The sequence below is a fragment of the Diadema setosum genome, chromosome 2 (genome assembly GCF_964275005.1).
Source record: "Diadema setosum chromosome 2, eeDiaSeto1, whole genome shotgun sequence".
Lineage (NCBI taxonomy): Eukaryota > Metazoa > Echinodermata > Echinoidea > Diadematoida > Diadematidae > Diadema > Diadema setosum.
Window position 1 is genome coordinate 47,891,856 of NC_092686.1, and position 21,771 is coordinate 47,913,626.

General features: G+C 39.3%; 1 protein-coding gene across 1 annotated transcript in view; it reads left to right on the forward strand.

The window, feature by feature from the left end:
• LOC140245869 (neuronal cell adhesion molecule-like) overlaps positions 1-21,771 on the forward strand; it is a 93,412-nt gene that overhangs the window by 70,219 nt on the left and 1,422 nt on the right. Inside the window, exons 21-24 of the mRNA XM_072325357.1 lie at positions 5,968-6,129; positions 15,322-15,450; positions 16,164-16,251; positions 17,997-21,771. The exon at positions 17,997-21,771 is cut by the window's right edge and continues 1,422 nt beyond it. Coding sequence (XP_072181458.1) covers positions 5,968-6,129; positions 15,322-15,450; positions 16,164-16,251; positions 17,997-18,204 — 587 coding nt within the window. The 3' untranslated portion in view covers positions 18,205-21,771. The remainder of the gene's footprint in view (positions 1-5,967; positions 6,130-15,321; positions 15,451-16,163; positions 16,252-17,996) is intronic.

Here is a 21,771-nt window from a genome sequence, read left to right on the forward strand (position 1 = left end):
TTTCTTTATACTGTTGTACTCATATGACATCACAAGCCTTAGTAGTTTCCTCATCCAGTGGTTCCAACACAACAATTTTAAAATTTCATAACTTTTGCATCGATTGTCCAATTTTCCTCAAACTTTCACTACACCGTGTTCTACTAATATTGCTGCATTCTCTCAATCCTTATGTTTATGAAGGTGAACTTGTCCTTTAAGTTGCAGAAAAAGTGAAAGCTTTTGGTCATTAGGCTGTTGGTAAGAAGGTGTAGGCTGCATAGTGAAGTATGCTATTCTTTATCTGTGCTTGCTTTCAAGGAACAGTAACATGTTACACAATGATACCATTGTGACAGAAAGGGTCTTTTAGAAAAGATAAGTAAAAATTACTGATATTACCAGTATATATTGCTGTAACAAAAGGTATAAATAGTCACGGCAGGGATTCAGAGTGGTCATTTGTCAGATAGAATGAGCTTTTCAGGGAATGATTTGGATGTAATTAGATCAAAGGGTGAGACCTTCATGACAATCTTAGATTTCTCTTTTCCCTTGTGCGTATTGCCTAGACAGATGGCTATACTTACAATCATCGTCACCAACATATTATTGGTTGGTCACAGTACTGAACAGAAGTCTCTTTTTTTTTTTTTCTTTCTTTCTTTGGGGGGGGGGGTGATTGTGAAGGTGTGAAACTATTATGGTTTGATGGCTGTAATTTTAGGAGACAATGAACAATTATGGCTCTGTTTACTGGACCAGATAAGATACAAGTATCCCTTTTCAAGCAGGGCTCTCAGTTGTGAAAGCAGGGTGCCTCATAACAGTCACGCCAAATTGTATATGTGGGACTGAGTGTCATTGGCCAATCTGTTCCAATATGTGCAGGGCCGTGTTGAGAGATGAGAAGTAAAGAGTACAGCGAGAAATGGCTCCCTGTGGCTATCTGATGTCATTACTGTGTGGTGTTCTCTTCCCTCAAAATGATGCTTAATGTCAAGGAACCATGCTGGGAACTTTACTGAGTGGACAAAGAATGGATATGATTCCTTTGTCTGGTTGTCCTGTGTCATCATTAGTGTCGGGTGATCTCCTCAGTTGCCAATTTGAGCACATTGACCAGTAATTGAGTCATTAGGGAATGGTAAGAAGTAAATCCTTGCTACCTTCAGGGTTCATTTCCCATATTATTGATATCATATTTTGTAAGATACTGCAAGTGTGTCACTTTTCTTATTGTTCGATATTAATTATGCACTTTTGGCCATGATGATGACCGAGGGTGAGGAAATGAGAAAGATTATTATGAAAGCTTTCTTGATGGTTGCAGCGGTACAAACCAAGTTTGTTGTCATGATTGCTACAAGGCAATTAGAGGGCAAGCCCCAATATTTGTAATAAAGCTAATTTAGTGTCATTTCATCAGAAAATCGACACCATAATGGCTGTGTACTGGAATTGATGCTCAGTATAGATAAGAAGGCTAACGATGCTTCCACTGGGATGTAATGAACCATATGAAGTGCTGCGTGCATAATTTATGAAACCATACATCATGTATCTGTACGTAGGCGGATATAACACAGCGATGAAGGTAAACCGTTTGATACCTTGCTAGCCACTGGAATGTATGGTATGACCACAGATAGTGAGGCTATAGGGTGGATAGAGATCAGATAGAGAGAGAGAAGGAGAGAGAGTAGAGCAGCTGTACAGGAGGAGGCAAAGTGTAGATAGCTTACATGATACAAGGATGGAGTGGGCTTTAGCAGGAGACTTTTATAGTAGGAGATGAAGGGGAGTATCCGTGAAATTGATAATAATATTTATTTTATGACAATCGCCTGAGCTGTTGCCAAATGGGCATGACATAAATGTTGAGCAGTGAAGTAGGCTCACTGCCTCAGCATCAAACGCGAAGCAGTTTGATCTCATGGAGGCTAGGATGCGATGATGCCAAGCTAGAAACGTTTTGATTTCTCGGTACAAGCATACGAGATGATGACCAGCCCTGACTGCTGGTGAAGTGAAGATATTAATGAGGATGTGTGAAGAATGGCTGTGGCATATTCACAAAGCCTCATCTACAGGGGGGAAAAAATGAGTTGCAGTGGGATTGCTATCACCTTAGACCACATGTGATCCCATCAGAAATGATACATAATAGAAATCAGAATGATAGAAATCCAGGTTGCTTTATTCATGTAAATGAGATCAGTTAATTAGAATATCTTATACCATTACTAGTTTGTCATGCAGACGCAAAATTTGTATTAGTTTTTTTTCTGGAAAAATGATGGAAGATTTACATGATATTCTGAAACTGAGTTATAAAGCAAATCTCCCCCATGAGCACAAGACCACTCTAAATGTATAATGTACATCCCCTTTCCCCCCAAAGGAAAAAAAAAAAAATCATATATCATACACACACAAAACAAAGCCAAAAATGATCCTTGGTTTAGCCGCTGTGAATTTGCTCTATGTGTATACAGAATTTGCACTATCACAAAGAGCTGTGGAAAAGAAAGACTAAAAAATGTACTGTTTGCATGGTAAACATCCTCCCATGTGTGCACACTAGGTTACAGTGTACTTCAGAGGTCAGTCTTAATTTATATTCTCTCTCTCCCCCACGTTGGTATCTACTACACACACAGGAATGGATAATTCTGTGCTGTAGCTGTCTATACTTGGCTGCCTCACAGTGTGTGTTACATTGACTGACTACAGTCACAATGAGCACCTCATAACATAATTTTTATCTTCCTATGTTGCAGTGCACTACCATTGTTATAATTCATTGTTGTAATGGTAGTGGTAGTAGTGGTAGTAGTGGTAGTAGTAGTAGTAGTAGTAGTAGTAGTAGTAGTAGTAGTAGTAGTAGTAGTAGTAGTAGTAGTAGTGGTAGCAGTAGTAGTAGTAGTAGAAGCAGAATAGTGATAGTAGTAGTAGCATCAACAATATCAGTGGTAGTGATAGTAGTAGATAGTTTTAGCAGTAGTATTAGTACAAGAATTCTAATAGTAGTAGTAGCAGAAGCCATGGTGCATACATGTGCTTTAAGTGTATATCTTCTCTTGTAACAGAAACTCTGACAATTTCATCTATTCAGAAGAGGCCAGAGCATGTGGAAGTAACCATGGCAACATAACTGTCATTCTAGGGGATGATGCTGGCATTTAGTTCATAGCAGCTCATAGCTTGGCCTTGGGCAATTTAATTTAGAATGAATTGGAGTCCTTACTGGTAAAATATCGTTAGCTGATGACTGAAGTTTTAATTTATTGTTTGAAGTAGGCTGGTATCAAGAAAGCTTGACTGCATACAAGAATGAAGGGACTTCAGGGTGTGGCTGTTGGCTTTTTTTTCCTTTTCCTATTTTAGCACATTGCAATGAAAAGCACCATGATGTAAAGGACAGAGTGAGAGCTAATTACGGCAACACATCTTATGTGATGAAGGGATGCATATTTAATTTACTCACTAGCAGAAATTTGATGATAAACCTCATAGCCTATGACCTTCAGTATCATGGCTGGTATTATCCCCTCACAGTGAAGTTGGAATCATCAGACTAAATCTCCCTTACATCCAGCCCTAGCTCAATGGCCAATGTTGTGGAAGCTCATGGAGACGGCTTCTTATTACTGACAAAAAATAAATTCTAACTTCCCTCATTGTTTTCATAATTTCAGGTAATTTTTTCCCTGCTTGTTATGTCTCATGGAGCAGCCATCTATATCATTGTGTCTCGAATAGATGTCTGTCAGTTATTCTTGAAATCTTTGCTCAGTTCCTGACATATTTTCCTTCTGCACAAAAAGACCCAAAGAGTTACTGTGAATGATGTTGAAATAATTTCTTTTTTAAATGACTCGATAAAGCATTTAAGATGAACTGTTTATAATTGCATTGTAAGAGATAGGACTTTATTGTAGGCAAAAACATGTCTGGAAAATGTCATAACGTATGATTTCACATCTTAGTATGAAGAAAGTGCAAATGCAAGATTTTTCTGAAGTTAGTATTTAAAGAAAGATGCGATATTCCATGAATATTGACTGGTAAATTTGATAAAGCATTGCTAAGAGCCTCCAAGCGGTAGTCGTTTGAAAGCTTGGCATTAATAATGTTCATGATGAGTCAATTTTTGTAGAAACTAATTAGAATGATTAAAAGTATTTTCAAACACACCCACCCACGCAGGTCTTGGTAATATAAAGGAGACTTTGATGGTGAATGCCATTGGATGACCTGATACAAACATTGTAGCTTATATAATGTGTATTCATGTATGTTTGTGTGAATGTTTGTTTACATATGGGTGTATTTATGTCTGTATGAGTGTAGAATGTGTGTGTACATTATGTTTGAACTTGTATGCATGGTATGATTGTGTGTTCGTGTGTAACAGTGGATACGAGCTTTGAAGTGTACTTGTGTCTGTATGAGTTTATATACTGTATGTGTGTTCATTTAAGTATGCAAACTTGTATACCTCTGTGGTTTGATTGTGTGTATGTTTGTGAGTCAGTATATATGTGAAATGGCATGTGTAGGCTCTGTGATTTAATTGTGTTTGCTATCCCACAAGGCCTGTCAGATAATTCTTCCTATCTTTCCTGTTCCCTCTGTTTGCTAGTAAATATTGACTCTGTCTCATCAGAGTGGACAATCAGTTGGCTAGTGTCCACCTAACCACTTCGAGTGTTTGACCAGTCCATCCTCATTTTTTTATATAATATATACATGCAGGACTATGCCAGTGAAGAATTCTAGGACTTGCCAATCAAAGTAAAATTGACTCTTCTAAACTCAGGTTTTTGTGATATTCTTGGATGAAAAGGCTTCAGTTGCCATCCAGAGGTGATACCAAGTTTAGCTGACTGGCTGTACCCCTGGAGCCAGACACCAATGAAAGGGGTGCAAAGTGTGCACCCCCTACCACCAGTGCCCTCCAACTATTATCCTCCACACACTTCAAAAGGCAGTGACCCCAGGTCGACCTCTGGGGAGGAATAATATAAATTCAAAGCCAATAAACCATCATTATGATTGATTTCATTTGAAAGACACCAAGAGGAAACAAATTAAGGCCGTGCTTTCAGCTCTGAATGACTTAATGTCCCCTTGAATTGTTGCTGATAATCAGATGTAGTTGAAGGGAGAAGGTACGTCCTTGTTATCGCTTTGCCAAGTTTCCTAAGAGTGTGTGGGTGGTATGGCTTATGGGGGGGGGGACCCAAAACGGTTGAATAAAATTTGTTTGCGTTCACTTGTCTGAAAGAGAATTCTTCTGAAGAGTGATAGACTGAATGGCTGATTGAGTCTGTTTAATGGTGAATTGGAACAAATATTGTATCCTTGTTTTGGGAGTAATTGAGATAGGTCTGATGAACTTCACTTGTGGTAGACTGTTGAGGGTGAATGCACTAATATAAGAGGATATGTGTACGATGCTCTCAGCTCCCCGTGTTTGATTCGAATGCCAGTTTGTGTGTGGGTGTCTCCTCTCCCTACCCTAAATTGTATCCTTTCAACTGATTATTTGCCCATATACGCTTCAAGTTTGCCTACAAGAGGTGAATTATCTCTTGATGCCGGCTGTTTTTGGTCGAGCTCATTCCATACTGACAAAGTAGAGTTGTTGCAGTGGTAATTGTGAGGAATGGAGTTTTCATTTCCATTACACGTGTTTTCTTTTTTTCTTGCAGTTTTCCATAACAGTTTCATTCACAGAGATTGAGTGCAAGCTTGTGCAATTTGTCCTCTCTATCATATTTCCCCTTACTTGTGCTTACACACACACAAAAGGAAAATACACAAATACACATGCTAAGACACACACATACATACGCACACATAACCATACCCACATGCACACATAACCATATGTTGTATAGCAAAGTTTACACTAGTTCTTTTATTTCCATTGATTTTCTAATTCCTGTCATATCTTGTCTTCTGTTTGATATCTCACAGACAAAGATTATATGACCACAGCTCCAGTGGATGTCCTGGATGCAACACAAATCATGTTGACTAGTCTGGAGCCGAAAACCACGTACGAAGCACACCTACGGACGAAGAACTATGCAGGTGCAACGGACAGTGCGGACGCAGAATTCACGACTGCAGGGACCGGTAAGACATTGTGCCTATACCGCATCACCTTCACCTAACTCTTCCTTTTTATCCCTAGCCTTCTGTCTTTCCACAGTCACTATACTGGGCATATTATCCAAATTCTTCATGAATCAGAAATGGTGGCTTATGGACAAATCACTATTTCTTCTAGAGATTATATATTGCTCTGTTATTTATGCACTGTATGCAATGAATGACACCATTAGCTATTGGTGACTGATTATTGATTACACTACTACAAGTAATAGAATATATTCCTTTCATAACCAATAATATCCACTGCCGAGATGAAATAAACTGATACCTGTCTGACTTAAAGGCAATCTCCAGGGTGAAATTATGTGACTTTTATCCTGTCCTCTCTCAAACAGGCAAGAATATAACGGTCGTACCGGAGAAAGGTTTGGACAACAATAACGTCTCCATTTGCATTCATTTTGCCATCTAATCTGTCATCTGTTGAGAGCAAAAGGGCATAAGTTGACTTGTTGCTAGCTGTGTCCTTTTGCTTCTCAATGACGGCTAATGCATCCATCACTACTCTCTCATCTTACCTCCATGTCATTCTCCTTCTTCCTCTTGCTTAACTCTCTGAATACTGAGTGTAAGGTAAACTGATTTGAGCTCGTGGCAAGGGTGTACAGTCATGAGACTGATCTAGTAGTCAGTGGAGACTGTAGTCAAAAGAGACTGTCTTTCTTTCTTAAAGGAGAATTCCGGACAAGTTTAAAGTCAGTCTGAAAGGAAAGAGTAAAATTTTTGCAGGCACCAACATTGAACATCTCATCAAAATCAAATAAGAATTTTTGAAGAACTTTGTGATATTGTTCAGTTGTGCTAATTTTTACAAAACAGTTCTCTAACATTTGATATGAGTATGTAAAGTGAGTGAGCTGATGATGTCATCTCCATTGTTTCTGTTATAAAAGCAGAGAATATACTGTTATGCTGTAAGAAATATGAGACGTTTCTCGCTCCAATCCATCAGGGTATGAACGTTTCTTTTTGAGAAAAACATGAAAACACAATCAATTTTTCATGCACCATTTGTCCACACATGGACATGTGACTCACTTTAGTCCTGAAAAAAAAATGAGACAGTGTACAAAACATCTACCCGCTAATTTGTTTAAATTACCAAGCTATTGCATAGCTTCACTGCATTCAAATCTTGGAATGAGAAGTCTATTCTTTTTTTATTATTTTTTTTAATTGGTCCAATTTTCATTCAAGTAGCCACAAGGATTCTAGCTTTTCACTTTTTGATGCCTCAAAATGTGTGATTTTGTTTTATTCATTTATTTTTGTAGGGGAGTGAGTGAATGAGTGAGAGAGAGGTGTAATTTGTCAGTGATTCTATTCCTGTACATCCTTTCCCTGTCTTCACCATACCTCTTCATCTCTGGTGTATTTTTTTCTGCTGACTTGCGATATAATTTGAAATGCTCTAATCACACTGTCTGTTTCTGAACAGAGACACACTTATGCCCTAACTACACGTGCATAAATGCATGTTTGGGAGAATGACAATGTAGGGTTAGATTGTGAGCAATTGTTTTCTCTGAATGCAGCAGTTTACTGAGTGGCAAAGCACTACAGCAAGACAGCTGGGGTGAAGATTAATCTTGACAGGGGAAAAAAAAATACTCCAGTGAATGTCAAGTAACATCGTTGTTGTTTATCCATGTAAAATACACACATTTATTACACTGCAGATACATCTTTGGTTATGGTGAATTAAAGTGTCATCCATAAGAAGAAAGGGAAAAGGGGCTTTTTCATGAAAATCATCAAAGTTAAAGGGATGTGCAATTATTTGTTCATTATCATTTGCAGCATATGTGTTCAAATAATAACTTAACTTAAATAGTTATTAAGTCCATTGCAAGTGATTGAAAATGGGGTTTTTCTTTTTGCTCTGCACTAAATGCTCAAGAAATGAAATCCATCTACCTGATTTTTTGTTGGGTTTTCACACCTCATTTGAGAAACTATAGTTTAAATATAAAAATACATGTTCATTGATAATATTTCACCATTTTTACATAATGGCTTTGCCTTGTGACATATTTCTTGTGAAACCAACATGCCAAAAATATATGTTACACACAGGGTAACAACATTCATTATCATTGATAAACTTATTCATGCAGTGAAACAATTTGTAGAGACAAGAATGTGAAGAATTGAATTTCAAACACTTGAGTAACTCCTCCAAAGTAAGGTGTTCTTCTGGTAATACAGACTTCTATGATATGCTTCAAAACAGACAATAAAAAGAAAAGTTTTGCGATAAGAAATATGTGTCTGAAATTTGTAAAGCAGTTAGAATCGTAAGAACAATTTGAAGAATGATAAGACTATGAATTTCTCTTTTGATTAGCCAATAGTGTTTCACCAAACATAGCATCCTATTGGCCTGTCATATGACAGACATAAGCTGATCATTCATTTCTTCTTTGGACCATTATATTAGACTTTTCTTTGATTTTAGCTTTGAAGGATTGGAGTACCAGTATCTCTGAACAGTTGCCACAGATAGAGCATATCAGATCATCGACTTAAAAACTAAAAAATGATATAAATGGCAGATTGTACAAATCCATGTCAGCTTGTTTCCAGAGTTCATATCTTCCTGATGCTAGAAATTTGTAAAATTCATATGATTTTGTCCAAATTTTCAGACCACTGTTGGTGTTAATTATCACTGTTTTTAGCTTTCTCAGGAGAGTAGATTTCTTCTGTCTGTTCTTGGCTGTGTCTCGGTATTGTGATCTTTTTGGGGAAAATGTTGTCATTAATGCAGAGTGGAGAAAAAAAAACAGCTAACATTGAATTAACACTTTGGCAAGCAAAGCTGCTTGAATGCCTATTGTGATGTTCAGATTATTGGATGCAAGTTGTGTTGTACTGTAAAAGTGGATATTTATGTGGTGTGGAAGTTTTCAGGTATTTCATGTGACATGAAAATCCAGTGAAAATAAAAGCACACTAATTTTTTTGCTTGTTATATATGTCAGCTTTCTAACAAATGATTTGAAGGGTTTGTGAGGAGCAGATGGATGTATTTTTTATACACACACACACATACACACAAAAAAGGAACTGTCCAGTTCTGTCACCATGCTTCATGTTTTTGTTCTGACCCTGGTTATCATGTTTAAATATTTGTTTCTCATTAATGAAGGTAACAAGCAATCACTGGTGCATGATGGAAATGTAATCCTCAATGTAAATGCATGCAGAGGTCACCATGTTATCATGTAAAAGAACGAGATATTATGACATCAAAATGGCAGGATGCATAATATATTGTTTGTTTTGTCCTGTTTTATGTTTTGTTTTGTTTTGTTTTGTTTTTGTTTTTATTGTTTTTATATGTGTTGAATTCCTGTGGCTTGGTGGGAGGGAAAGAAGCAGAAAGCATTTTTTCATGAATCATTCTATTTTATGATTTAGGGATTGCTTCATCTTCATGAGATATGAAGTCACTACGATGATTTGATGTATTCTGGAAAAGGGAAAATTGTGACTTTCATGATTGATATCTTTAGACAGTCAGTCAAATATCCAGCCATGGCATTGTACAATGGTTGCTATGGTAATACTTGTACTCCATTATGTAACCATGGCATATACTGCTTGAGAACCATCAGGAATGTATTAAATGAAATGGCATGGATATTATTCCATCTTCAGTGGCATGACAGTATACAGTGTAGCTGTACTGTATGGGTTGTCATTCAGGATCTCTCTCCCTCTCTATCTATCTATCTATCTACCTACCCATCTATCTATCTATCTATCTATCTGTCTATCTGTATATCTATGTATCTTTCTATCTATCTATCTATCTGTCTATCTGTATGTCTATGTATCTTTCTATCTATCTATCTATCTATCATGTTATATATCTATATAATCTATCAATATATCTGTCTAAATATCTATCTTTTTATCCATATACTTATCTATTTTCCTATCTATCTCTATTAATCTACTTATATATCCATTTACCTATCTATCTATCTATCAGTCTATCTACTTATCTATCTACCCGTCTTTCTATCTAACAATTCATTTATCTATCTATATATCTGTCTATTCATCTCTTTCTATCTACATATCTATCTATCTCTAACTATCTATTTATCTAACTGTGTATCTTTAGGTATATTTCTCTCTCTTTCTCAGAGAATATATCATTGTGTTCTCTTCTTCCCCACCCTACTACATATGCATTCAAGGGACTCGGCTATCACTGTTACGTGAAGCTGAGACTGAGTCGTAGCACTGATGGAATGTTGGCAAAGGTCATAGGAGGAGAGATGGGGGGGGGGGGGGTAGAGAGAGAGATGGACAGACAGACAGATTGAGGAAGAGATGGACAGACAGACAGATTGAGGAAGAGATGGGAGTTATAGAACAGGAAGAGAAGTGCAGTGGATGTTGTTTACCATACATCAATAGGATGATGAAAAAAAGACTGTATCAGTATAATGTGCTCCTGGGTCATGTAGATATTGTAATGAAATGAGGTTAGAGCACTGAAGTTGCTGTCTCTGGTACGTCTGGTTAGGACGTAGGGGGCGTGCGGTGACCCCATGACCGTATGAGTTTCGATGGGGGTCACGGGTCGCACGTGGTTATACTCTCGCTCGGGTAGAAGGAGCGAGGAGTGGTGAGCTGACGCTCGTCGGGGGCGGACGTGTCCGCGGAGTCCCCCCGTGGTTTTGTAGTGTATTGTACACTAAAGTCTTGTAACGCTGTGTGTATCGGCCATTCGTGCGGCGATACAGTGGTGCATCGTGTCAGGCGACTGGTCCTGACGGGTAGCCGGATTGGCGAGTACGGTAATAAAGTTCTTCTTCGCACGCACTTCGATTGTCATCTCGGTGAATTATTGGTGCTTTCTCTACGTGGTGATGCGATATGATGTGATCCTTGTGAGTCTGAGTGAGGTGTCCGCGAACTTACCCAAAAAAGATCCCACACAATAACTGGAGAAATCCGGTTATATTACATTGGTGGCAGCGGTGGGATGGGATGCGTGGACCAGGAGACTGCTATAACGATCATTTCCATGTTATTGTGACATATTTTGCATTAGAGGAGAGATGATTAATCCTGCAGTGCTATAGTAGTGCCCTCGTTACGAATGCCTACTATATTTTTCGTTGCCTGCAGGGTGAGTCTGGATCAGTAAATTCATCTTGCGTATATTTCGTCCTGCAGGTGAAAGACGCTTGCAGGTGAAAGGCGCCTGCAGTTGAAGTTGAAAGGCTCCTGCAGGTGAAAGGCGCCTGCAGGGGAAGGCGCCTGCAGTGAAGGACGCCTGCAGGCGGAGGCGCCTGCGAGCGAAGGCGCCTGCAGGGGAAAGGCGCCTGCGAGCGAAGGCGCCTGCAGGGGAAAGGCGCTTGCCGACGAAGGCGCCTGTATTGTTTTAGACTTTACGCAGCCTGGAGAAGATAAAGAGAGAATAGCGCCTGTCAAGAGGACCCTATAGCGCATGCAGTATCAGCGGTGCCTTTAAATTGAATGCCCGGTATGCCTGCAAGTTCATCTGTCAATACCGACATCATGAAGTTGAAGTTGTTTGAGAGGCAGAAGTCTACGCCGGAAGAAAATACAGTAGGACCCTACTCGTCAAGAAGAAATAGTAGCACCTGTAGTGCCAGCGGTGCCTTCACCTTGAATGCCTGCTATGCCTGCAGTGTCGTTAGTAGTGCCTTTAAATCGAATGCCTGCTATGCGCGCACATGCATGTTTTCACGATCAGACCGAAACTCTGTTCCTGGTGCATTTTAATGCAATTATGCGTTGCTACACATCCTGACAACGGAAATGACAAGGTCCGTTCCTGGTTGTAGGAAGGTTGTCGGACGTGAGTGACATGCCGAACACAAGAGAAAACATCGGAAAGAAAAGCCGTGTGCACGTGGATCGAATGAAACAGTGCTTTGGCGAGCCTTTGTTGCAGTCGTGGATCGAGGCTGGTGGAGGTATTGATGCTCCTTTGCAGGAGCTGGATCGTCATGCCCTCCTGGCACCATGCATCTCGGAAGTTCCTCAACGAAGCTGGAGACGTTCGACCAGAGTCTGACCCTATCGATTTGCACACCGGCAAAGATGAATCCATTTCTCCGACGTTTTCCATACTGATCTCCGGCGCAATCAACCAAGGAAGCGAAACTCTCCTCAGCGATGCGATGACTCGTATCAGGGATGCTGGGTAGAGCGCCAGGTGATTGTAGTGACTCGTGTACAGCCGCAACCTAATGTATATAATGTAGGAAACTGCGGGATACCTGCAATAGGTGCACCATACCTGCAACGCCATGTGCTACCTCGACAGGTTGACACCAGCAGTGACGTATTGTCATATCTGTCATGTGGTCTGCGAGATGACTTACGATATGGATATCTGGTACACCAAGTGGGACGGCGCAAGGAATTCTCCGGAGATGCTATGTTTGGAGTGCAGGACGGGAACCCCTAGCGGAAGGCGCAACGACTTACCAAATGACGCTACAGTGTTTTTATTTGTCTTTAAAATGTGGACTGCTATTAAGAGAGCTTTGTTTATTTTTTTTTTTGTGTGTGTAAATACGTGTAAATGCAATGTAAACTATCGGACAAGCTATACTTAAGGAGTTCGTTGTTTAAGCAAGGCGGGAGACAATGATGCGTAGTGATGAATGCCTCGTTTGTTTAGGAATGATGCGGTTTTCACATCTTTTTTTGTGTTTATTAAGTTATGTAAATACATGTAAATGCAAAGTTGCGAACCAGTGTTTCACGTATGTATGTCATACACTTGGTTGTTTTAGCGTGTAAGAATAGGTAAATGTGCTTACGCTAATCTGTGAAGTTTATGTGAAAATGTTGTTCTCGCGTTTAATATTGTTTATGTTTCTGTTTGCGTGGGATACGGGATTGTAATATCCGGTTTTGGTCATTTCATTGTTTATGTAAAGCCCGAGTTGCCCTAGTCAAGGGACTGACTAGTCTTAGGGAGGGGCTGTGTAATGAAATGAGGTTAGAGCACTGAAGTTGCTGTCTCTGGTACGTCTGGTTAGGACGTAGGGGGCGTGCGGTGACCCCATGACCGTATGAGTTTCGATGGGGGTCACGGGTCGCACGTGGTTATACTCTCGCTCGGGTAGAAGGAGCGAGGAGTGGTGAGCTGACGCTCGTCGGGGGCGGACGTGTCCGCGGAGTCCCCCCGTGGTTTTGTAGTGTATTGTACACTAAAGTCTTGTAACGCTGTGTGTATCGGCCATTCGTGCGGCGATACAGTGGTGCATCGTGTCAGGCGACTGGTCCTGACGGGTAGCCGGATTGGCGAGTACGGTAATAAAGTTCTTCTTCGCACGCACTTCGATTGTCATCTCGGTGAATTATTGGTGCTTTCTCTACGTGGTGATGCGATATGATGTGATCCTTGTGAGTCTGAGTGAGGTGTCCGCGAACTTACCCAAAAAAGATCCCACACAATAACTGGAGAAATCCGGTTATATTACAATATCTACATCAAAGTGTTTGTTTACATATTTTGCAATTAACAAATATTTTGAAGATGAAGTTATTCTGCTCCAAGAGTAGATGTTTCGTTCTTCTGAGAACATGTCTAATTTTTTTTTTCGGGTAAATGAGCAGAAAATCAAATTGCATTACGTAGTGGTAGTGATAATGCCAATTGTAAGTCAGTTTATCCTCCAAACTGATGAAACTAGAAGTGTTCAAGGACTTCTGCCTAAATTGTTGATCAAGTGAGTCATACATGGCACCAAACTCACAAACTTTTACCAAATCAAACATGATCGAAGCAAGCCAAGAAAATTCAATGCATTACCCTCAAGGCTGTTTGCCTATAAAAAGCTATCAGTACTTTATTCCCCTTGTAAACTGTCAAGAAGTCGCGTGGCCGATTGTGTGGACTGTGTTTGCCCCCTTCCCACTCCACTGCCATTGTCCAAACAAGCCTGCCAAACTTAATCAAACTCATTGCCTAGCAACAAACCCTAGCGAGCATTCCATTATGCTCAGCCCCCTTTGCACTAATACACAGTGCTATATGTAGGGTATGCCATGGTATATATATTGGTTGTGTGTTACATGACACTTAAGGCATCTGCTATAGTGGCATTGGAGGTCTGATAAACCCAGCACACACACACAGATATTGAATAAGATACTTAGGGTCATCTAGACTACACTGTGTGTACATTATCTTCACAACACAAGTCACAGGGGTATGGGACTGACAAGGGCAGTTAGTGTGCCAATAGGTTTTATAGTATTCCTCATCTTTGAGCGGAATAAAGGTAGAATCTGTCAGTCTTGAGTAAGCTGTTAGTGAATGGAGGAAATATAAACAATAGCACTGAAGTTTTAGTGTTTAGAATATAAGAATAATGGGAAAAGAAAGGCGGTGCCTAGAACATTTAACATAATTGTGTTTGTGGGGTGTTTTTTTTTTTAATCAGAGAATATAAAATTACTATTTTACAGAAATGCCGACTATATACTCGTCTGGAATGATCTGAATAATGTCATGTAACCAATAACACCATTGTATTCATTTCCAGTCAATGCTAATGACTAAACTATGACTAAACTATATGTATACAAGCATGGAATGCGACCCCGTACTACCATATATGCTTGCAGCCACAGACATTACGTGTATTTGTACCACTGCAGCTTCCATTGAAGAATGAGTGAGGGCAAAAATAAAACATGCTCATGCAATGCACAAAACACATCATTGTGGCAGCTGACAAAGTTAAATATCCAGAGAGTTCAAAAAAGTCACCAGGGATAAGCTGTGGGAGAGATGTTTTCACGCTTTCTTTATCTTCACAATGATGAAAATGTAGTGTAACATGTGATTAAGGCAAAGGTAAGTAGATATAACTCATTCACTAAAGACCACAAATTTGCCGATGGAATGACTATGAATAATGAAGACCGCATTCATGATTTGCATATTCTGTGAAGCTGGTTTCAAAAGAGCATTGAGGTCTGTAATTGTACTTGGAATAATTTTTGCTGATTCTCTCCCTCAGTTCATAACAAATGAGAAGTAGCATACTGGGATAAAATCTGATGCCTAAAATACCTGTGCAAACTCCATTACAACATCAAATCTGACTCTGTCCTTGGTGATATCCGTTGTTCCTACAGACACGGTAGTGGATGGAGGCTTTATGATGGGAACATGGCTTATAGCTCTCATCTGCATCATCATTCTCCTTATCCTCATCCTCCTCATCATCTGCATCATCAAGAGCCAGAAAGGAGGAAAGTACAATGGTGAGTATGCCACAGTGATTGGTCTACCCCCCTACCCACAGAAGACATGCAACCCAGTAGAATCATAAAAAGGCACTGACAAATATAGCCCTCTTTCTTCTTGGTATCTCATACAGAATTAACAATTACTTCAGTAAATATCACATCACAAGCTTTCATGTCAATGACATTTTCTAAGTGACTTTCTCGTGAGCCACCTTTCGCTAGTAAAGTGATACCAAGAAGAGTATTAAGATTAGGAAAGATCTGTTTGATTGGCAATTAGAAATCAAAATGCTTCATGATTTTCCCCTTGACTTTCTTCATTTGTACACAAGCTACTTCTACAAAATTGCATGGCAGTAACATTTTTAGTTCTTTAATTTGACATTTAGAAAGTACCAGGAATGAAATGTTGTGATACATTGGCAACAGAAAAGGATTTGCAACTGATTGACAGATTGCCCTATATCGACATAAATATGCACTGAATTGATCAGTGTTTTAGTAGAAGCCATGATAAAAGAAATCATGGGCGTACATACTGGAGCAGGATTTTACGTCGATATAGGGCATTTTGTCAATCAGTTGCAAAGAAAACATTTCGAAGGAAGAATTTCATGAAATTGAAGAAAAGGATTTTCTGCCTAAAATGATTCACAAACTGGAGCAAGTACTTGTCATGAAATCATTGTGGTCTCACCAACCGTAATTTGATTGATTTCTTCCTACAGTATCAGACAAGGAGAAGCAGCTAAAGAATGACATCGAGAGCACACCGCTCAAGGATGACACAGGCTTTGATGAGTACAAGCCTCCTGGGTAGGTCCTCTTTAACAGTACAGATAAAAACTGTGTGTACAGTGCCCTCTTTAGTTTCTTCAGCTACAGTGATAAAGCGCAATAAACCTACTGTATCACAGTGCCCTACTTACTGATGAAGGTAGTAGAGACTAACTTTTTAGATGTGTGAAATTTACTCCTACTTCTACCCTTTTCATGCAAGCTGAATAAGAAATTAATATTTTGGCAAAACAGAACAACTTTAATAGCACTTTGATGCATACTGTCATCAAAGATTCATATGTCACAATGTTACATTAGTCAATGTAATGAAAGGCAGTGAATTTATGTAGAGCTTGAAATCTGCCATATTTATGACTGATCCACTCCACAATAGAAATAAAGAGAACTTGTTCGTATTCTATTTTCAACAAGATTGATGTAATTTCAGCTTTAAAGGGTGTGTATAGTTTTGGTTGAGGTGAGGATTTAGCTTTTAACATTTTGCGAGATATTCAGAAACCACTCTATGAGATGTCAAAGCGCATGCAATTCTAAAGTTAATTTGATGAAAATCGCATGCAATTCAAAAGCGCATGCAATTCAAAAGTTAATTTGATGAAAATCGGTTTTGAAATGGCTGAGATATCCAAAAACAAAGTGAAACAAAGAGATCGTAATAAAAGGCGTGGCCTGTAGTCTTTTATTATTATCACTTTTTTGGATATCTCAGCCATTTGAAAACCAATTTTCATCAAATAGACGTTGAATCCTTCTTAAAATTACATGCTCTTTCATATTTCATGAGAGGTTTCTCATTATCTCACTTATGAATATGGATCACACATGAATCCCCACCTCAACCAGTACCAACCAGTACTGTACAGTCCCTTTAAAAAAAAACTTGACCATATTTTGCAAGTACTATATTTCTAAGAAATTGATGCCCCAAACTCTTGGATAGTTGTGGCTGTTTTACACTAGATTTATCTTGAGAAGATAAGATTTCTGTGTGTTGGATACTGGGTTATCATTCAAGCCTGGGAAGGAATAGATAGGGGAGAAGCAGAAAGAGATTAGTCCATGTTATGCATTAGATTGTCCACGCTCATCACACTTGGCTGGGTTCAAGTGACCATGCCCGCAAGTGTTTGAGTGACCATACCCACAAGTGTTTAGGTGACCATGCCCATAAGTGTTTAACTCTTTATGTGCCATGGTTGAAACCCCCTGTGTGCCACGTTATTCTGAGAAACCAACGTAGTCATGCTTTGAAAAATACTTTCTGCTTTTCAAATTGATGTAACTTCTATAGATTTCTGTTCAGCTGGACATGTAGTGAGCAACATTGTCGAGAAAATGCCAAGCTTTGCTTTGATGAAAATTTTATGACAAATCGATGATGTTTTTTCTCTCAAATTGCCGGTCGCTAAATTCCTGTAAAGGCATGACTTTTACACACATGACTGTGACAGAAACTTAGAATTGACATGCAAATCAATTTGGGAACACCGTTTGATAGTTATTCTCTACACAATATGAGTGTTTAAGTGACCACACCCACAAGTGTTTAGGTGACCATGCCCATAAGTGTTTAAGTGACCACACCCACAAGTATTTAAGTGACCACCCTCTCAAGAGTGTAAGTGACCACACCCACAAGTGTTTAGGTGACCATGCCCATAAGTGTTTAAGTGACCACACCCACAAATATTTAAGTGACCACCCTCTCAAGAGTGTAAGTGACCACACCCACAAGCGCTGATTTTCTTGTCTCTTTCCAGGGAGGGGGAGGCACTTCAGGGGTCCCAGGGCAGTCTGGACAGCGAGCCAGGGAGCAGCGAATCAGACTCCCTCAAGGAGTACGCCGATGGAGACCCGGGCAAGTTTGATGAGGAGGGATCGTTCATCGGTCAGTACGGTGACAACAAGAAGCAGCGACCAGTAGAGGATGGAGAGCAGGGAGGAGCGGCGTTCTCCACGTTTGTCTGAACGGCGTCATCGCCGGGGGCAACGGGAGGAGTGCCATAGGCTCTCTTACCGTTAGTACAAGAAACTTAACTTGAAAAACGGAAATCGAACATTTTAAATTATTAATTGGGAGGCCAGACCTGCTAGAGAGATTGGATTGTAGAGTTTGACCGGAATTGACCGGCAGCAGAGGTCCTCATGGATATCCAGCCAAGACCGTACTGGACATTTGATGGACAAGCTTAATTACAAAGTGGAGATGCTTCTTCTGCTGTTGAAGATAACAGTTAATGCAAGTGTGATTTGGTTAGAAATGACTAGTAAACCTTTGATTCATTTTTGTTTCTGTTTTTGGTGAAAGATTGTCCTCTGTATTTATATATGACATAGTCGATAAGTATGGATTATATCAAACAAAATGACAAAAAAAAAAGATGTTCCCTTCTGTGCTATATGTACGGGATGAATTGGTGTGTGTATGTGTGTGTGCGTGTGTGTGTGTATCACAGTGATTTGCAGACTTGACCACTTCCTATGAAGGGAGCACGTGAGTGTGTCTGTTTGTGTGGACTCCTGCTATGGCCCCACTTTACTTGAATGGAAGAGTCTGTGGAGAAAGTGGACTACATGTACACCAAGGTTCAATGTAGGACTCGCCATACACAGACAGTGGGTATAGGAGTCTGCTATTGACTGGCAGAAGTAGATAATGATTACATTCAGTATACACACCCTGACCGCAGGGAAAGCCTGCCACGCCCCCCTTGCCTTGTTGATGTTGTGTCCCTAGACAAGCCATGTGGCAATTGCCCAATCTTCTGGTGCTGTGGGTCTAACAAGCAGTACTATGCGCTAGTGACGATATGTCGGGGAGGGGGAAAGTGATAACGTAAAAATCTGCTGCGATACTGTCGTCGGTCTAACCTCCCGCTGTCTAACATTCGTCACATTTCCAGGATGTGACTGTTGTGAATCTTCTATGCTTCCGATATGACCATGTGCTCTTGGACAACCGTGCTGCTACACCATTCCTTCCCTTTCCCTTGATCTCAATGTTAACCCTAGGACTCCCACTTTCTTCTACCAGTATCTGCCCTACCCACAAGTGACTCAAGAGGCAAACCAATCAAATTCAGGCCCCTCCTTTCCCCCACAGCAAGTGTGTATATATTTCTATGCATTTTTATATTGTTTTATGACAGCAGTTAGATGAAGTAATCTGCAGTGACTGGCATAGAATTATCCAGCATATCATAGTAAGCAACCATTTTAACAGTTGTGTTAACTTTTTGGCAAAAGAGTGTGTGTAAATTAATAGGCAACAAGAACATTTTGATGTAACCCTTAATATCATGCTTCAGATATAAAATTGGAGGGGGAGGAAGGGGGGGGGGGGATAGCTATATAACATTCCCTATCAGATTTCCAAAGAGAGACTGTATGCTGGGAAGGAGGTAGGAAGGCATTCTTTTACGTAGAATAACAGACAATGATAATAGCTTTTTCTTAATCTAATTGTACAATTCCATTTGTACATGTTTCAACATTTAAAATGTTGCTGGTATCCATAATGAATATTTTGGAGCAAGTATCATATATTTTAAAATATTTTTACCTGTGTAAATTATGTACTATTTGGCCTTTGGGCCATTATACATGATCTAAAAGAAAAGAAAAGAAAAAAAGAAAAGGTGTTATTGAATTGAAAGGGCAGACTTATTGTTTTAGAAGGACAATATACTTATGGCTTTGAGAGAGCTTTGAAGAAAGAATACAAGGTGGAGAATGTGGAGAAGATATTCCTTGAAACCGACAGATACACATTTACAGCATGATCTTTGGACTTTAGGAGTCATTGAACTAATGTACGAAGGTGGTACTGCATTGAGCTGCTAGAGCATTCCAGAGAAAGAGAGGGATTGTAAGCCAACGTCAAGATAAAGGTGTGGGACTGTTAGTTTGTTGTCTGTCATCCTTTGGTTGATGTCCTTTACCACCATGTTTGTTTTGTCAAGATTTTCTGAAATAGTATTTAAACTTGTCCCTTTTTCACCCCTTTACTTTTGTCTACTCAACTCTTTCTACCTTAGTGTGGATGGATGTAACTGTATCTTTTTAAGAGCTTTCTGTTTATGATCATTAATTTTGGTACTGAAATTTCTCAAATCATTTTAATGTAGTATCCATTTTGTTGTACATATAGTCTATAACTTGTCAAAGAGAAAACCAATCATTGATAGTTTATCAATTATTAACCATTTTTAATTGATACGTAGTTCAGGTTAGTAAATACAGACATGATTGCAATAGTTTTATTTTCTATGTCTTTTTTTGTTGTTGTTCCATTCTGACAGCTTGACAAAGTCAAAGTACCTTGTACTCTCAGAAATACATGTATTGGAGAGAGTGCTAGGTCTTGTATGTTTCTTCCAATGATGTAATGTTTGATTGATATTATATGTGTGAGTGTGGCATGAATTATGCACACAGCTCAGTGGGATGGAAGTCTCACTTATGGGTAGTATCTGGACCAGAATTTTTGACAGAATAAAATATCAGTTTTCCCTCAAGCGCTGTAGTTCAAGTTCAGCCACCAGGTTATCTGAATAAGGTAAGGATTTGATCAAACTTAACCAGCAAACCCAAGTCTGCATGTGTGGATTAGCTCTTCTCTTTTGATTTCACACAATACTTGTAATACAGTGGTGTACCAAGGCAGATAATACATTATGACACTTGATAGCAAAAGAAATGACTGATATAATCAGTAGATAAATGATATGTAATTCAGCTTTAAATGTAACAAAGCTAGCCACTAGTGTGAGTTTAGCGCAAAAAGGTGTCATGTTTTGTGCAACCTGCCAGTGATCAGATGGCATCTAGCTGAGATTATTGTATTCAAGAGACTGATGTGCAGAAATTGGTTCCTCAAATAAAGGACAGGTATAGTCAACTTATATGTGATATTTGTATTTATTCCTCATTGTTTTTTATTCTAAAAATTTATAAGGGAATAGAGTTAATTCGTGTTCTGGAGAATCTTTCTCCTATTGTAATTATGTCTAGCATTTGTAAATAGCGATGATGTGTTTTGTGAATGGGAATATACCTGTCCTGTCATTCCAAAATGTTTTTGTAATGCACTCGCATGAGATACACAGATCAAGTACCATTAAATTTTAATCTGAACAGACAATTATCTGGCTAGATGGAGATAAAAATATACTGTAGTATTCCAAGACCCCAAATTTAGTGACTTTTCATTAAGTAGATAATTTTTCTAGGAATGTATGTAAGTGGACAAAAGAGTGCAAGGGACACCTGACAATAATAGCAGGTGATTTGGTCACAAGGTTTGCATATTCAGAGAAAATTGAGCATTGCTGGTTATAGTTGATTAAGCCATACTTTAAGATGGATAAAGTGGTATCCAATTAGGGAGAATATGGCAGTTTACTGGAATAAGTCCTGTGCCTGGTGTAAAACTCATCCCATCCATGCTGTGGATGCAGGGATGTTGTCTTTTTCCACCATCAACAGCCACACCAGTCTGGACAAGATTTCTCTACCATCATTTTCTCATAGTGG